This window comes from Stenella coeruleoalba, assembly GCF_951394435.1.
Source record: "Stenella coeruleoalba genome assembly, chromosome: 17".
Classification (NCBI taxonomy): domain Eukaryota; kingdom Metazoa; phylum Chordata; class Mammalia; order Artiodactyla; family Delphinidae; genus Stenella; species Stenella coeruleoalba.
Genome location: NC_137163.1, coordinates 40,251,416 through 40,268,976, shown reverse-complemented (window position 1 = coordinate 40,268,976; position 17,561 = coordinate 40,251,416). Strand labels below are relative to the sequence as shown.

General features: G+C 37.6%; 1 protein-coding gene across 3 annotated transcripts in view; it reads left to right on the top strand.

Annotated features, from left to right (window-relative positions):
* NDUFAF6 (NADH:ubiquinone oxidoreductase complex assembly factor 6) overlaps positions 1-16,660 on the top strand; it is a 39,415-nt gene extending 22,755 nt beyond the window's left edge. For 2 of the 3 annotated variants that reach the window (XM_079901996.1, XM_079901998.1), the window contains exons 5-9: positions 3,280-3,382; positions 5,293-5,426; positions 6,481-6,582; positions 9,084-9,140; positions 13,768-16,660. In XM_079901996.1, coding sequence (XP_079758122.1) covers positions 3,280-3,382; positions 5,293-5,426; positions 6,481-6,582; positions 9,084-9,140; positions 13,768-13,896 — 525 coding nt within the window. In that variant the 3' untranslated portion in view covers positions 13,897-16,660. The other variant, XM_079901997.1, reaches the window with a different exon arrangement.
* Positions 16,661-17,561: the final 901 nt, after the last annotated feature.

The following is a 17,561-nucleotide window of genomic DNA, read 5'->3' as shown; positions in this document are numbered from 1 at the left end:
TTGAAAAGATAAAAACTTGTATAAAACAGATAATCAACAAGAACCTGCTGTATAGCACAGGAAACTCTACTCAATATTCTGTAATAACCTAAAATGGGAAAAGTGTTTGAAAATAGATGTATGTATATGTATAACTGAATCACTTTGCTGTATGCCTGAAACTAAACACAACATTGTAAATCAACTATACTCCAGTATAAAATAGAAATTTAAAAAAAGAGAGAGAAAAAAACTTGTATAAAACATAACTATAATATGATTACCAGACCTTTAAAAAGTATGGATAATTCCTTAATGTCATCAAAACTTGAGTAGTTGTACACATATCATTATGCATACCCAGTGCTTGGATCTCTGTCCAAATAGAGGGAATAAGGAAAGTTCAACAGTTCTAGCAAATGGAATCTTATACTGAGTTCTTAGAACTAAGTTCTAGTTCTAACGAAGCATGCAAATTGCTTGATGACCTGGGCTGATTTGTGTAATCTTTCTGACACATTGTTGGCTAAGTGTCCTTGTTGGCCTGATATTTATCACATATTGTTGTCCTGAAAATGTAAGTTTACTTAGTTTATTTGGATACAATCTATTAGTAACCATAGGCTATAGTAGTAATAATATAAGCAAAAATGAGATAATGACTTTAACATTTAAAAAATTGCTCAGTTGGCCTATAGAATTAATTAGTACTAAGAAAATGTATTTTTCAGGTGTCTTCAGTTTTCATGAGGTAAAGAAAATTTGAGAACTCAAGACAGAGATAATGGAAAATCTCTCTTTTTTTCTTAATGAAAAAATAGCAGTTTTTCCATTGTTTAATGGAAAATAACATTTGGCTTTTGTATGGAGGGATATTTAAAAGTAAAGGACTGGGGTCAATCTCCCTGCATTGATCTGAAGATTCAGTATAATCCTTATAAAAATTCCAGCTGCCTTTTTTGGAGAAATTGACAAGCTGATCCTAAAATTCATATGAAAATGCAAGGGACCCAGAATCATCAAAAGAATCTTGAAAAAGAAGAACAAAGTTGGAGGACTCACATTTCCCAATTTTGAGACTTAAGTATAAAGTTACAGTAATCAACTGTGTAGTATTGACCTGCCATAGACATATAGATCAATATATACTGATCATATAGATCATCTATATTGGCATGGAATAGAATTGAGAGTCCAGAAGTAAACCTATATGTTGATAGTCAGCTGATTTTTGACAAGGGTATGAAGATAATTCAGTGGGGGAAAGAATAACCTTTTCAACAAGCAATGCTGGGACAACTGGATATCCACATGCGAAAGAATGAATTTGAACTCCTATCTCATACCATGTACAAAAACTAACTCAAAATGGATCAAAGCCCTAAATGTAAGAGTTAAAGCTGTAAAAGTCTTAGGAGAAAACCTAGGCATAAATCTTTTTAACTTTCTGTTGGGCAGTGACTTCTTAGATATGAGACCAAAAGCACAAGCAATAAAAACAAAGATAATTGGACTTCATCAAAAGTAAAAACTTCAAGAAAGCAAAAAGACAATCCACAGAATGGGAGAAAATATTTACCAGTTATATATATGATAAGGGACTAGTGTCGAGAATATATAAAGAACTCTTATAATTCAACAATAAAAAGACAAATAACCCAACTTAAACATGGGCAAAGGATTTGAGTAAACATTTCTCTAAGGAAGATATACAGATAAGTAATACGCACCTTAAAAGATGCTCAGCATCTTTTCATGAGGGAAATGAAAATCCAAACCACAATGAGATACCACTTCATACCAATTAGGATGGCTATAATAAAAAGAATGAACAATAACGAGTGTTGGTGAGGATGTGGAGAAATTGGAACCCTTCGTACGATGCTGATGGAAATGTAAAGTGGTGCAGCTGCTTTGGAAAAACTGTTTGGCAGTTCTTCAGAAAGTTAAACATAGAGTTATCATAGACCTAGCAATTTCACTCCTAGGTTGGTATGAGAAATGAAAACGTATCCACACAAAACTTGTGCACAAATGTTCACTCGTAATAGTCCAAAAGTGGGAACAACTCATAGTTGAATGAATAAACAAAATGTGTGTATCCATACAGTGGAATATTATTCAGATTTTCTTCAATTAAAAGGAATGAGATACTAAAAGATGTGCCAACATGGATGAACCTTGAAAACATGCTAATTGAAAGAAGCCAGATACAAAAAGCCACATATTGTATCATTGCACTTTTATAAAATGTTCACAACAGACAAATCCATGGAGACAAAGTAGGTTAGAGGTTTGTCAGGAGATAAGGAAAGGGAGAACTGGGAAGTGACTGCTTAATAGATACAGGATTCCTTCTGAGGTGATGAAGAGAAAACATTCTGGAATTAGTGGTGATAGTTGCACAACTTTGTGAATATACTACAACCACTGAATTGTATACTTCAAAAGGGTAAATTTTATGGTATATGAATTATGTTCCAGTTTGTTTTTAAATATAATGGAGCTGGAACATATTTTTTCCCCTGGGATTCATTTATTGTTGGTGCCAGTTTCTCCTGATTGTGAAAAAGGAGGAAGGGGTGGAGGAATAATATTACCTTGGCCATCAAGTCTTTGTAAATGTATTATTATAAAAGTTGCTAGATGTTCTAACATTTACATTTTTCTGTTTCTTGAATATAGTGTGTTCTGGTAATCAACTGTTGGTTTATTGAGCATAGTTTCTTTTATGGGGAATGGGGTGCAGGGCCTGGTTGTGATCTCCTTTCTTCTTCTAGGCACCTTTTCCCTATTAAGAGCACGGGCTTAATGGTCAAAATATGTGGGTTTGAATCTTTTTCCCACCACTAATTCGCTGTGCGACCTTGGGCGTATTCCTTAACTTGTTGGTAACTCAGTTTCTTCATCTGCGAAATGAAAAAAGTATTAATTCCTTTTGAGGGAGTTGTTAGGATTAAGGAGATAATGTCTGAAGTACTTAAGTAAGAGCTCAGTTGTCAATTTCTCATGATACCTCAGGCTTTTAGAAGGAAGTAAAAATTAAGCCAACCCCATGTCCGTGGTGATTTGTGCATTGAGGTTATTCCTGAGGTATTATTTTGAGGGGCGATTTGTAAGTATTGAACATGTAGGACTTTAATGTTTTAATTTTATTTTAATCTTATTTTATTGTGTAATAAACAACTTATACTAAAAGTTTTTATTCTTTATTACTCAATTCTTTAGGGCAAAAAAATTGTGCCTTTTAAAAATAAAATATTGACAATTCGTCAAGCAAATAAAGCATTTTGTTTGTAGGAAAAAAATTTGGATGACAAAGCATATCGTAACATCCAGGAACTGGAAAATTATGCTGAAAACACACAGAGCTCTCTTCTTTATCTAACACTAGAAATATTGGGTAAGTTTTTTTTTTTTATACTTCTCTTTTTTAAAGAAAACACCTTTTTTTTTAAATTGAAGTATAGTTGGTTTACAATATTGTGTTAATTTCAGGTGTACAGGAAAGTGATTAATTTCAGGTGTACAGGAGAGTGATTCAGTTATACATATATATATGTATTTCAGATTCTTTTCCATTATAGTTATTAGAATTGTGTTAATTTCAGGTGTACAAGAAAGTGTTAATTTGTGTTAATTTCAGGTGTACGGGAAAGTGATTCAGTTATACGTATATATATGTATTTCAGATTCTTTTCCATTATAGTTATTAGAAGATAATATAGTTCCCTGTGCTACACAGTAAATCCTTGTTGTTTATCTATTTTATGTGTAGTGGTGTGTTATCTGTTAATCCCGTACTCCTAATTTATCCCCCTCCCCTTCTTTCCTCTTTGGTAACCATAAGTTTGTTTTCTAAGTCTGTGAGTATGTTTCTGTTTTGTAAATAAGTTCATTTGTATTATTTATTAGAGTCTACATATAAGTGATATTATATAATATTTGTCTTTATCTGATTTACTTCACTCAGTATGATAATCTCTAGGTCCATCTATGTTGCTGCAGGTGGTAATATTTCATTCTTTTTTATGGCTGAGTCGTATTCCAGTGTGTGTGTGTGTGTGTGTGTGTGTGTGTGTGTGTGTGTGTATACACACACACGCGCACCCCACATCTTCTTTATTGACTCTTCTGTTGATGGGCACTTAGGTTGCTTCCATGTCTTGGCTATTGTAAATAGCACTACTATGAACATTGGAGTGCATGTATCTTTTCGAATTAGTTTTCATCTTTACCAGATATGGGATTGGAGTGGGATTGCTGGATCATGTGGTAACTCTATTTTTGGTTTTTTAAGGAACCTGCATACTGTTAAGGAAACACCTTTTAGACTTCACTCTTTCATAATTTGACAATCTAACCAGTTTAACACTGAAGTTTTTCTTTGCACCAACTAGAAAGGAATAGCGTTTTTTTTTTTTTTTTTTTGAGTAAGAAGGGGAATATAATATATACCTTTCTTTGGAATGGAATGTAGACTAATCACAATACCCAGGCTCTCATAAAAGGACTTTAGCTACCTCATGAGAGTGCTGTAATTAATAATCTGGTAATTGCAGATGATTCTATTTTTTTATGCATCTCCTACAATTTGGAAGGCCTGTGGCCTGACTCCTTCCTTCTCTGTCAATAATACTTCCCCATGTTTAAAAACAAAAGGTAGAAGAAATAAAACTGTATATCTAAAAGTTTTATGAGATTTGTCTTAAAAAAAAACAATTATGCCACTTAGATGGTATTTTTCCTACTTTGATTTTGTTCTAAGTTGGTGAGGTCTTATTGTAATGAGGAAATTATTTGGGACAAGGACAATATCATCCGTTTGAAGAAGGTAATATGTCTTTATGTCACCCTAAAAGAATAACCCAAGTCCCTACCAAATTTCCCGGGCCTGTTCTGCCTGCACATTCAGTGACATGTTTGCCAACACAATGAAAGGAGGGAGCAAAGAGCAGAATGTTTGTTAAGCATATACTTAAAATGAGGTCATATGGAAATTGCACTGAGGAGAAGAAATGCAAGACTTGCAGTGTTTTTCCACGATAGCTAATTAAAATTCCAAATGTGCTCTTGGTGTGCTGTACTCTGAGGAAAACTCTTTTATTTAAAAGTTGAAGTTCAGAAACCTGTTTATGGTAAATGGTCAGCTTGTCTTTGTGCCCAGTTTTGCTCTCATACATCCTGTTTTTCAGATATAAAACATGGGAGAAACACCTTTTACATGTTTAGGTCATTTCTCTATGCTGCTTCTGTTGACTTGTTATGCATTTAAAGAGAAAAGAGCAGCCCAGTTGATTTCTAAAATCATAGGTATAAAGGATCTTCATGCAGATCATGCCGCAAGTCACATTGGAAAAGCACAAGGCATTGTAACTTGCTTGAGAGCAACGCCGTATCATGGTAGTAGAAGAAGAGTATTCCTTCCCATGGATATTTGTATGCTGGTAAGGCCGTTGTTTGTACCCTCTAATTATTTACCTCAAGAATATGGGGAGGGACGTCCTGTCTTGGTTCTCTGCTTAGTCTATTCAAGTGACCGTTTTGAAACACATGCTTATTGCTTTTTTGCTCCAGAGTTATCAAGTCAGAATTTTATGAGTCAGGCATTTTAGGTCTGTGGTGGGGCTATGAGTAAGAAGGTTCAGAGAACCTCACTTGGTGTACTTACATGTTGATGCCTTACTCCCTTTCAAGCAATTACAGTAATTATTCCTAGTGGTCACCTTAGCCTGTTCTTTATTTTATTTTAAAGGAGGAAATAATCCATTAAAAAAGAATACTGTTTATGAGAACTTTTGTTTTCTGGAGGAGGTTCATTATTGTCTGTTCTATTAAACTTCTTATCTGTTTGTTTCGTGCTTTATTTTGTTTCACCTACAACTGTCATTAGTTAGCATCTTGTTGCATATTCTTCCAGGAGAGAGAGTGTCTGTGTGTGTGTCTATATACGCACTCACGTACATATAGATATATTTTAAAAAACAAAATAGGGGACTTTCCTCGTGGTCCAGTGGTTAAGAATCCGCCTTCCAATGCAGGGGACGTGGGTTCGATCCCTCGTTGGAGAACTAAGATCCCACATGCCACGGGGTAACTAAGCCTGCATGCTCTAGAGCCCGAGCGCTGTACCTATTGAGCCTGTGCGCTCTGGAGCCCCTGCACTGCAACTAGAAAGCTCTCGCGCTGCAGCTGCTGAGCTGCACCACAACTAGAGAGAAGCCCGCACACTGCAATGAAAGAGCCTGCATGCCACGTGTGCCACAACTAAGACCTGGTGCAGCCAAACAAAGAAACAAACAAACAAATAAATAAATAAATATTAAAAAAAAAAAGAAAGAAAACTGACATCATGCAAGCTGCACGGCGTGGCCAAAAAACCCCAAAACCAAGAAAACAAAATAGGCATTATACTGTATATACTGTTCTATCACCAGTTTTCTTGAGCTAGTTTTAATTGTGCTTTTTGAATCCTGATGTAATGTACATTTTCCCACACAGCATGGTGTTTCACAAGAGGATTTTCTACGGAAGAGCCAAGATAAAAATGTGAGAGATGTGGTATATGACATGGCCAGCCAGGCACACTTGCACCTAAAGCATGTAAGTAGCCTCTTTTTGCCAAATCATTTAGGAAACTATCATTTCTAGCTGTGGCTACTCCTAGAGCATGGTTGTAGTGTTCTCTGTTTGGCAGTCCATATCCATCGCTCACTGAAATCCCAATAGATTTATCTCAGGGATTATTATAAACTTTTTCTACTTTAAAAAAAATCTCCTTCTCCCTCTCAGCTTCCTCAGTTAGGCTCCTCTCTGATCCATCCGCTCACTATTTCTCTCTCAGGGGACAGTGTGTCTTTCTGCCTTGTTAAGGCTGATGCCTCTTCTACTCTTCCAGGACCTTGCATCGTCAGCAGTTCCCAGCTGGTATTTTCAGTTGGCCTTTCTGATAACTTGCCCCTTTTATCTTCTGGTTTGTTGCTATTGCCTTCTGAAGTTACAGGCAGCCCATTGGACCCTTCTGTCTCTTATTTTCCCCTCCCAATTAACCTTTTTTGCATAAGTGTTCTACCTTCATTTTACCTCAAGGCCCTCACCACCATGGTACCATTCACCATACTATAATTTGGCTTTCATCCTGCTTACTCTAATAATAATCTCTAGTATATAATCTCCTTACTGCCACATTTAAAGAAGTGTCTGATTTGTTGCATTCTTAAACCTTCTTGGTAGCTTTATTCTAAATGCTTCCAAGATGTGAGCGAATGTAACTTATCTAGGTTGCTCAGTCAAAATAGTTTTCTGAAACTAAAATTTACATGTAATTTATTAGAGCCCAGAAAGTACAAACAAGTGATTGCCATATTTAATATAACTTAAATATATTAAAGCTATAATACTAAAACTTACCAACTAATTAAGCTATAATAAGTCATTAAAAAATAAAGAGTGATTTAGAGAGGGTAGATGGTTTTATATGTATATGTATGTATGTGAATGTGTGTGTGTGTGTGTGTGTGTATATATATATATATATATATATACACACACACATACATATACGTACACACATATAACAGAGGAAGAATCAGCTGGACTTGATAACTGTTTGGATTGTAGCAGAATTAGGAAGCAGGAAAGTCGCAGGCTGCATGGAGTTCAAATATAGATGGTGATGATGCCAGTCAGAGACTACAATAAAAAAGCAGTGGTGTGCTGGGTGCTGATCAGTAGCTGCTGGACATCATTGAATGTAAGGGGATTAGAGGGCATTTAGGGAGGTGGGCTAAAATGCAGATTGTAGGATTGTGACTTTAAGAGGAGATCAGAACTGGAGGTACAGATTGGGGAGTCATCCAGGTGGAAGGCTTATGTTTAAAGCTCTAAGTGTGGCTATGCTGTTGTCCAAGGAGAATATACATTTAAACCATAAGACCAAAGGCAGAACCTTGAGCCCACCTCCATTTCTCAGGTAGGAGGAGGAAGGGCCATTTAATAGGAAGAAGCAGAAGGAAAGAATGATCAAAAGAAGTGGGAGAACTCAGAGTCAGTGTCTTGGAAACCTAGGGAGGAGCAAGTTCCAAGAATGGGGAATACTGAAATTTTGCATTTCTTGGAGAGATTGAGAGAAAAGATAGGTACGATGATTAGTAAATTGTGGATGGTCTTGAAGAGAGCAATTGTAGTAGGTGGGGTAAGTGAGTCAGGAGTAAGAAGCAGTATCTGACAGTATAAGCAAAGACCTTCAGACAGAAGTGGGCGTGGTGAGGGCTGGATGATGGGCGTCAGCCTAAGTGCATCAGGGCTCTGTAGTCTGGAGTAGTAGGGTGTTAGGTTGGATAGATGAGGTTAGATTCAAGATGTGTAGGCCTTTGAATTCCAAGATGAATATTTGGGACATGATCTATCAGGGAGTTAAGTTAAAGAAAGAAAAAGTAAAACAGTGACTTTAGGACATGAATTTGGCTGGCTCTGGCTCTGGGGCATGAATTAAAGGTTGGGGAACACAGAGGCAGGAAGATCAGCTAGAAGGATCTTATATTCATCAAGACAGGAGGGAGTGACATCCAAGCTGGGAAGGTGCTGGGACTTGTATGTAAGTACAGTTGACCCTTGAACAATCACGGGGGTTAAGGGCTCCAACCTTCCACGCAGTTGGAAATCCATGTATAATTTATAGGTGGTCTTCTGTATCCAAGGTGGAGTCAACCAACCAAGGATCATGTAGTGCTGTAGTATTTACTGTTGAAAAAAATCTGCATGTAAGTGAACCCATGTTATTCTAGGGTCACCTGTATGTCTTCATTTGCCCCTTACCACAGAGCTGGGGGGGGTCAAAGTTATAAGGCAGTTGGAAATGTCAAAACCAAATGTAAGAAAGAAGAGAATTCTTAATATAGTACCTTTTCCTGATTCCTTTAGGTTTGGCAAATTAATCTCAACTGACAGGAGATGAGAACTATTTTCTTGCTTTCGAGAGCGTCCCTAGCAGTGCTGATAATTTAAACTGCTGGTGTTGCTTTGTGTTCACTTTCAGAGGGAGAGTGTTTATTTCCAGAAATATTTGTATTTCAAACCAGTTTCCTTTTGTCTTCCTTTTTTAGGCTAGGTCCTTCCACAAAAGTGTTCCTGTGAAAGCATTTCCTGCTTTCCTTCAGACGGTAAGTAGATTAACAGAGAAGGTTGTTTAATTAATGAAGCAGATGTGTATAATTTTTTTTTTCTATTTTATAAGGTTCCCAGTGCAGATCTTTAGTTTGGAGTCTTTGTTTGTTTTCCTCCCTGTGGTATGTTTTGTTAGTTACATTCTGCTTTTGGTGAAGGTCATGCCTCTGTTCCCCAGAGGCAGGTGAGTGGAATTGTCATTAGCACTGGCTGCAGCCATACTGCATCGTTTTGAATCTGTTTTGCCACTTACTAGCTGTGGAACAAGTTCCTTAATCACTATGTACCTCAGTTTATTCATAGGTAAGATGGGAATCATAGGAGAAAGCACCTCATAGGAGTGTTAGGCTACTTATGGCTATATAAATATGACTTAATAGTCTATTATATTTTTTCTCCTTAGTGACCATATTGTAGCACTGGTTCCCGAAAGTGGTTCACAGACCAGTGCCGAGCTGGCTGCATCAGAATAATCTGGAAGGCTTCTTCAAAAATACAGATTCCTGGGGTCTTCTTACTAAATAAGACTCTTGAGGTTGGGGAGGGGAGCATTTCTAAGAGGATCTGTGATTTTTAAAAATTCTCCAGGTGATTCTGATGTGTAGCCTGGTTCAGGAACCATTGTGGTAAAATGCATAAAGAAATGAGAATAGCTTCCGGTTAGTAGCACCTACTGTGGGACAGGTTCTGAGCTAGGTCATTGCATACATTATTCCTAGGTGTGGTTTACTTCATTTTATAGATAGAAACCAAGGTTCAAAGATCTGTGATGTTTGAAAATGGAAAATTCATGCATTTTCTACAGTACCAAACATACCTTCTACATTTTTCCCTAAAATATATTTAAAGATTCATTTCTATCCTTTCACATCTTCTATCCTGGGTCTCAGTTCTGAGTGTTTGAAATCATTTTCTTTCTTTTCTGGGTTCACTTATTATAAAAGTAATATGTTAATGTTTTAGATGTTCACATAAGAGGAGGCAAAAGAAATTAGAATGCTCTCACAATTCTATCCTTTCCAGAGATAATGTCTGTTCATCTTTCTGGACTTCTTATGTTCATGTAATTATATATGTATTTTTTGTATAAATGAGGTGTCGAGCATCTCTTTCTGTGTCAACACATTGTTCTGTATCACCATTTTTAATTGTTATTTATTTGGTTATTTGGTGATGTACTATCATCTCTTTTGTCTCTCTTTTTTTTTTTCTATTTTTTTCTTTTCTTTTCTTTTCTTTTTTTTTTGGCTGCACCACACAGCATGCAGGATCCTAGTTCCCCAACCAGGGATCAAATCCACACCCCATGCAGTGGAAGTGTGGAGTCCCAACCACTGGACCTCTGGGGAAGTACCCATCACCTGTCTTGACTTATAAGCTCTAAGAAAGTTCAAGACTTTGTCTGTTTTGTTCACTTTTGTGAAATAGGTTGTTCTCAACTCTGCTTGTCCATTAGAATCACTTGGGGAACTTTTAAAGCAAAACAAAGCAATATTGGGCCTGTCCCCAAACCAGTTAAATCATATCAAAGAGGTTGGATCTAGGCACTGATACTTCTTAAAAGTTCCCCCAGTAATAATGAAGTGCAGCTAGGCCTAAGAACCACTATCTTAGGCTAGTGGTGTGGTCCCCGGGCCAGCAATATATGCCTCGGATATTGTTAGAAATGTAGATCTTGGGATCCACCACAGACCTAATGGATCAGAAACTCTAGGGGCTGGAGCCCAGCTCTGTTTCCGTCCCGTGCCAGGAGAAAGTAGAGGGACTACATGGTAATTTCCGAGGAGCTGCTTCTATCCTACACCCTCATTCCAGCTGGGGCACATCTCTTCTCATTTGTTTTATATATGGAGCATCTGTTAATTACTTTGTTCAAAGAAAAGGTTTTGCTGTTTAAAAATGGTTTGAAAATGACTAGTCTAGGGTAGAGTATGTTGTGCTCTATAGATGAGGTTTTAAGAAGCTATATTCAGAAATTGTAACATCTTTTTTTTTTTTAAGTGTCGGTTCATTGGTTTATTTATTTATTTTTGGCTGTGTGGGGTCTTAGTTTCTGTGCAAGGGCTTTCTCCAGTTGCAGCAAGCGGGGGCCACTCTTCATCGCGGTGCGCGGGCCTCTCACTATCGTGGCCTCTCTTGTTGCGGAGCACAGGCTCCAGATGCGCAGGCTCAGTAGTTGTGGCTCACGGGCCCAGTCGCCCCGTGGCATGTGGGATCCTCCCAGACCAGGGCTCGAACCCGTGTTCCCTGCATCGGCAGGCAGATTCTCAACCACTGCCCCAGGGAAGCCCAGAAATTGTAACGTCTTTGAGAATTTTGCAATGAATTTGTTACTTTGAACAATTTATTTACCATTAACCATGAACCAAATCCTAATTTGTGAATGCCCAGTTGAGCTCTAATTTTGAGGTCATGTTTCATCTGTATTTTAATGGAATTTTCTCCTAATTATAAAAGCATTACATTCTCATAATAGAGATTTGGAAAATATAAAAAGAATATTAGAAGAAAATAACAATCACCTACAATTCCCAGACCCAGAGGTAAATGCTATGTACACTGTTCCTTCTTTTAAATGAATTTCTGTGTATATTTAAAGTCACACTTTATATGGCAGTGTCCTATTTATCAAACATTTAACCACATCATTAGAGATATTAATACAATATTTGATGGCTGTATAATACTCTCGTGCTTGTATCTTAATTTCATTAACTATTCTTTATAATTGGATATTATAAAACTATTAAAATGAACATAATAAAGTTCTTAGAGATGGAAAGTTAATAACAGTATATGAATTAATTTTTTAAAAAAGCAGGTTACAGAACATTATGAATAACATGAGCTTTTTTCCAAAAATAAAAGAGAACATGTGAAAGTACACTAAAATATCTTCAAAGTTTTTTCTCTTAACATGTTTTTTATTTGATATCTACAAATGAATATATATGTATGCATGTATTATAAAGGATAACATAATGAACACCCATGAACTCACCACTTAATCCAGAAACTAGAATGTCACCATTAAATTGCACTCATGTGTTTTCCCAATCTCATCCCCTTGACTCTGCCTTCCTCCTCCAAGTAGCTATCCTGAATTTTGTATTTATTATCTTGCTTTTATTCTAGAAAAGCTTTTCCCTATTTTATGTATTCCTAACCAAAATGTTGCTTCTTTTTGGCTGCATTGGGTCTTCATTGCTGCACGTGGGCTTTCCCTAGTTGCGTAGAGCGGGGGCTACTCTGTTGTGGTGTGCGGGCTTCTCATTGCGGTGGCTTCTCTTGTTGTGGAGCACGGGCTCTAGGCATGCGAGCTTCAGTAGTTGTGGCATGTGGGCTCAGTAGTTGTGGCTTGTGGGCTCTAGAGCACAGGCTCAGTAGTGGCACATGGGCTTAGTTGCCCTGCGGCATGTGGGATCTTCCTGGACCAGGGATCGAACCCATGTCCCCTGCATTGGCAGGAGGATTCTTAACCACTGCACCACGAGGGAAGTCCCTTAGGTTTTTTTTTTTTTTTTTTTTTGAGCTGTTTATGTCTTCTGGGTTACACACACACACACACACACACACACACACACACACACACACAGTGTTTCTAAGATTTATCCATATTATTGCATCTAGCTACATTTATTTCATGGCAGCTTAATATTTCATTGTGTGAACATTTATTTTTTTGTCAAAGAACTTCTGGATTGTTTCCAGGGTTTTTGCATTTGTGCACATTAATGCACATGTTTCTTGCCATACATATATATAAGTGCAGGGTTTCAAAAGTAGAGAGTGAATTTGTATGTACACTCATCCGTTTATAGTGTATAGAAGTCTGGGAGAACACACAGTCCTTTGGACAAGCATATGCTCTCTGTGGGTCACACAGGTTGCGCTGCAGAACTCTAAGGGGAGCTGTACACGTGGGCTGAGAAGGCGGTGGGGCCGCTTCACATTGTGCAGTGCAAAAGTAGGTGGCTTCTCTGTTTAATAAAAATTTACAAATTAATAAGATTGAAAAACATAAAGAGCACTGCCCATCATCAGTGTTTTCCATCGTGGCCCCCGGTCCCAGAGAAAGCTTTGTCAAGTTTTGTGTGATGGGGGGAGCATGGTGTGACGTTTATAGGGACCTGTGATTGTTCTCCCTGGCTGCAAATTGTTTTCCAGCAAGAACATGGACACCCTTTAAACTTATTCACAAAATAATTTTTTAAAGAAACAACTTGAGCTCCCCCTCATGGCACTGTGTGTTTCTGTGTGTGTGTGTGGGGGGGGGTTCATTTTCCTCAAATGAAACACCCCTTTTGTATTCTACAGAATCTAGTAATAAGACCTGGCAAATAATTTCTCTGTCACATTTTGACCAGAACACTAAATTATGATCAGAATTGGCTTGATGTTTCTAGTACTAGATCTGTGACATAGTTTTACTGGCTTCATAGAAAACTTCTTAGAAGATGTCTTTATTCTCTGTCTCTTTTAAAATTTTCATTTACATTCTTAGTATGTAGAAGACCATCTCAGGAAAACTAAAATAGCCTTAATACCTGCTGGGTTTGTTTTTGTTTCTTTTAAAGACTTAATCATTCTGTGATCTAGTGACCATTATTCTCTTTTTTTCAGGTTGCTCTGGAGGATTATTTAAAGAAAATTCAACAAGTGGATTTTGATATATTCCACCCATCTTTACAGCAGAAGAATACTTTACTTCCATTATCTTTGTATATTCAGTCATGGAGAAAAAGATATTAAAATAATTTCGTGGCACTGATATTTACTTTTATTAGTTTTACAAAAGTGTACTAGTTTAGGGTTCTTGTTTACAAACAACAGGAACTGTTTACTGTTTAAGGAGAAAATTCACTTATTGGATGAGTGTGTAGGTCACAGAATTAATGAGAAGTTGCTGTGGGGCCGTGATGCCCAGATTCTGCTGCAGGCACCGCCCTTGTCACCAGCAGCCCAGACAGTGTCTGCTGTGCCATCCCTGCAGAGTCCGAGCCCCAGGAAGGAGTATCGTTTTAGCTGTGTTTAGGCTGCAGGCCATGCTTCAGCCACCAGAGGGCAGGGGGAAGCACGTCTCCTCCCGTCCTCACCCTTGGAGAAGAATGGGGAAGGGGCTCAAGAAGTACTAGGTTTGCATGCTGAGCAGCCAAAACCCAGGCGTCCAGGACAGCTGGGAAATGCGTTTATTTAGGGATCATGAAGAGTGAAGTTAATATTTGAGGAGTGTCAGTCGCTGTGTTGAGGGCCTTGTATCTCTAACATTTAATCTTTACCACCCTGTGAAAATTTGTCCATGATGATAAAATAACTTCTTTCAAGAGCTCGAACCCTAACTTGACTTTAGATCTGGCCGATTTGAAGGCTTTTACTTTTTTGTTTACCCTTTTGCTTCACTCTCTATTACTGAGCATTATCATCATGAACAAAACTGTATTAACAAAATGTGTATTAATGTAGGGCTTCCCTGGTGGCACAGTGGTTGGGAGTCCGCCTGCCGATGCAGGGGACACGGGTTCGTGCCCCGGTCCGGGAAGATCCCACGTGCCGCGGAGCGTCTGGGCCCGTGAGCCATGGCCGGTAAGCCTGCGCATCCGGAGCCTGTGCTCCGCAACGGGAGAGGCCACAACAGTGAGAGGCCCGCGTACCACAAAAAAAAAAAAAAAAGTGTATTAATGTAAATTAAATTAACAAAATTGTATTGAACATTCATTAAGGGGATACTACATTTTTAAAAACTACTATACTAGTTGAGCTTCCCACTAAAAAGCTCTGTGCTGTATACTTTACAGTGTTCTCATCTGATCTTCAAAACTGTGAAACAAGGAACATTTTTGGTAATTAAAAATTTTTAATTATAACATACATACTAATTGCAAAAACCAAAATTGTTTACATTGCTGGTAGTTGGCAGATCTGGACTCTGAATGAGTCTCTGACTCCTAAAACCAGAATTATGCCCTAGTTTCCTTTTCCTTTCTTTTTAGTGGTCATGTTTCCTGCGCACTCCCACCTCCGCTGTACCATTTCTCTATGCCATCTCAAGCCTTTGGTTTCAGCTATGGGTTAGTGCCTACTTCAATTGTGAATTAATGATGGCTTAAAGTATTACACTTTTGTAAATGAAATTCAAATGGAGAACTGCCTGAGGGCAAGAATACATAGTTTTATTCATCTTAGGATTCCCCCCAGCACCTCGTATGGCTTCTGATTTAGAGCAAGTGGAGATTAATAAATATATAAATGAATGAACATACAGTGCTGTTGTTTATGTTAGTGTACTTTTGGTTTATACTGATGCCGAAAGAATATCCTCTTATTTAATCCTGTGGCTTTAGAGAGCTTAAAGCTTATCTAAAAGAGGAAAATCCAGGGAAGTGGGACACATTTCCTCTTGGGATTCTGAATGGTCCAGAGTTGAAAATTCATTAGAGATAGTCTTTATTAGTAAGAATTGTCTGTGGCTCTTAGCAGGTTAAATCTGGCAGCAATCAATCGCTAAGCATCTTAGTTCCTATGTAAGAAGGGTTAAAAAGAGGGGTTTAAACACTCAACTGGATTACTGGATTTTTTACTGGCTCAGAAGCCAATTTACTTTAAGTAAATAATTTCAAAATACTTTCTAAGCTGTTTGAAATTTGATGCTTAGAGAGTTGGATGAACTGACGTTTCCAGTCTCCTAGAGATTAAGATAGGGTCTTATTCGGTGACATTTACTGTACTATTAATTTCCTGGCATAAAAGATACTCCCGTAGATGGTGCCAACATTGTTTTTCATTTTTCAGATCTCTTTTTTAGAGCATTTAAAGGAGTCAGATACATTTTCAAACCATTTAAGATGTATTTTGATATTGAATAGGTAGAGAGCAACAGATAACAAATGTTAAGTATTAATCTCAATGTAGGTAAAGTTGCTTATCATAAAATGCATTTGAGTAGTTCCAAATCAGCTGGCATTATTTTTTCTATTGGTTAAATCTCTCCTTTTGATGAAATTAAATTACTCTTGAGAAATACAACAGCAGTTAACCCTTAGCACGAACTTGGACAGGTGATGTGCTCTTGTGCTCCTAAGCTTTAATATTCACAGAGCAGTAGGTCTTTATTTTCCAAAGGATAAAACTGCCTCAGTTCAAGGTCACACAGCCATTAGAACTAGAGCTGGATGCCAAACCCACATTAGTTCAATGCCAAAGCCCACAACCCATATATTTTTACTATTCTTGAGATTGTAAAATGAACAGCCAAGTTAAAAAGCTCAAGGGCACAACTTTTTTCCAGAAATAAGTGTTACTGCATAAATTTCAGGTACAAATTAGGTTAAGAAGTATAATTACTACATAAATTCCAACTACAAATTAGAGAAATAAGTAAACAACTGAAATAGATATTAAGTGCTGGTCACTGGGTATATATAGGAAGGACATGTAACCACTTTGGAGGTCAAAGTTTTCTCAGAGGAGGGGGCGTGTGAGGAGTTTCAGGAAGGTCGGGTAGGAAGCAGGGTTTGGGAAGGGGGTGCAGATGTTGTGGGGAGGTCCTGGCCGAGGAAGCAGTCGCAACAAAGGCCAGGAGGCCGAACCAATAGCCTCTCTAAGATTTCATGTTTTGGCTTCAACTTACCTAAGTAAAAAGAATATAATGTAACGTCCAGAGTTCTTAGGAAAGTTTGTGAATAAAAAGTGGCTACATCTCCTGGTCTAGTGAAACATTTTGACTTAAGATCACAGACTTGGGAGTTTATATTTTGCCTGTTTCACCAAATGCCTAGGTGTCCTTGGATTTGTTTTAGCTCATATAAATAGGACTTCCCTGAAGACATGGCCTGATTGATTGCCTTGTCCAGAAAGATCCACAGAGTTGTAAACATTATGCTGACAATTATTGAAAACAAAACAAAACATTGTCCTACTGTTTGGAGGACTAATAATCCACATACACCCAGAATTGGGAAGGATGTCGGAGGTAGACTGGAGGGAACGGAGAGGAGATGGGGAGTCATTGTGAAAATACCTTAAATAACACTTAACTCTACCTGCTTTCTCCTATAATGAATATGTATTTCTTGGAGTATAACTGCAAAGTTCTTTCTAAAGAATTAAGATCTTCAAATGAGAAAGATGGTGGTAAGCAAGGACTGTAATGAAATTTATGGAGAGGTGAACAGATAGATGGTCAAATTTTTACATCATGTCTGTTTATACCAATTAAAAAAGTTTGATCCAAAAGAATAATGTTTGGCACATTTTAAAATATGTAATTCATTATGTAGTTTAAGCTGAATAAAGGAATTTTGGAAGTTTAGATACAGAGCAGTATAGTGCTATGAAGTACTTCTTTTAAGAGTGTGGGCTGTGAAGGAGCCTGACTGGGTTCAGTTCCCAGTTTCACCACCCTAATAGATGTGTGACCT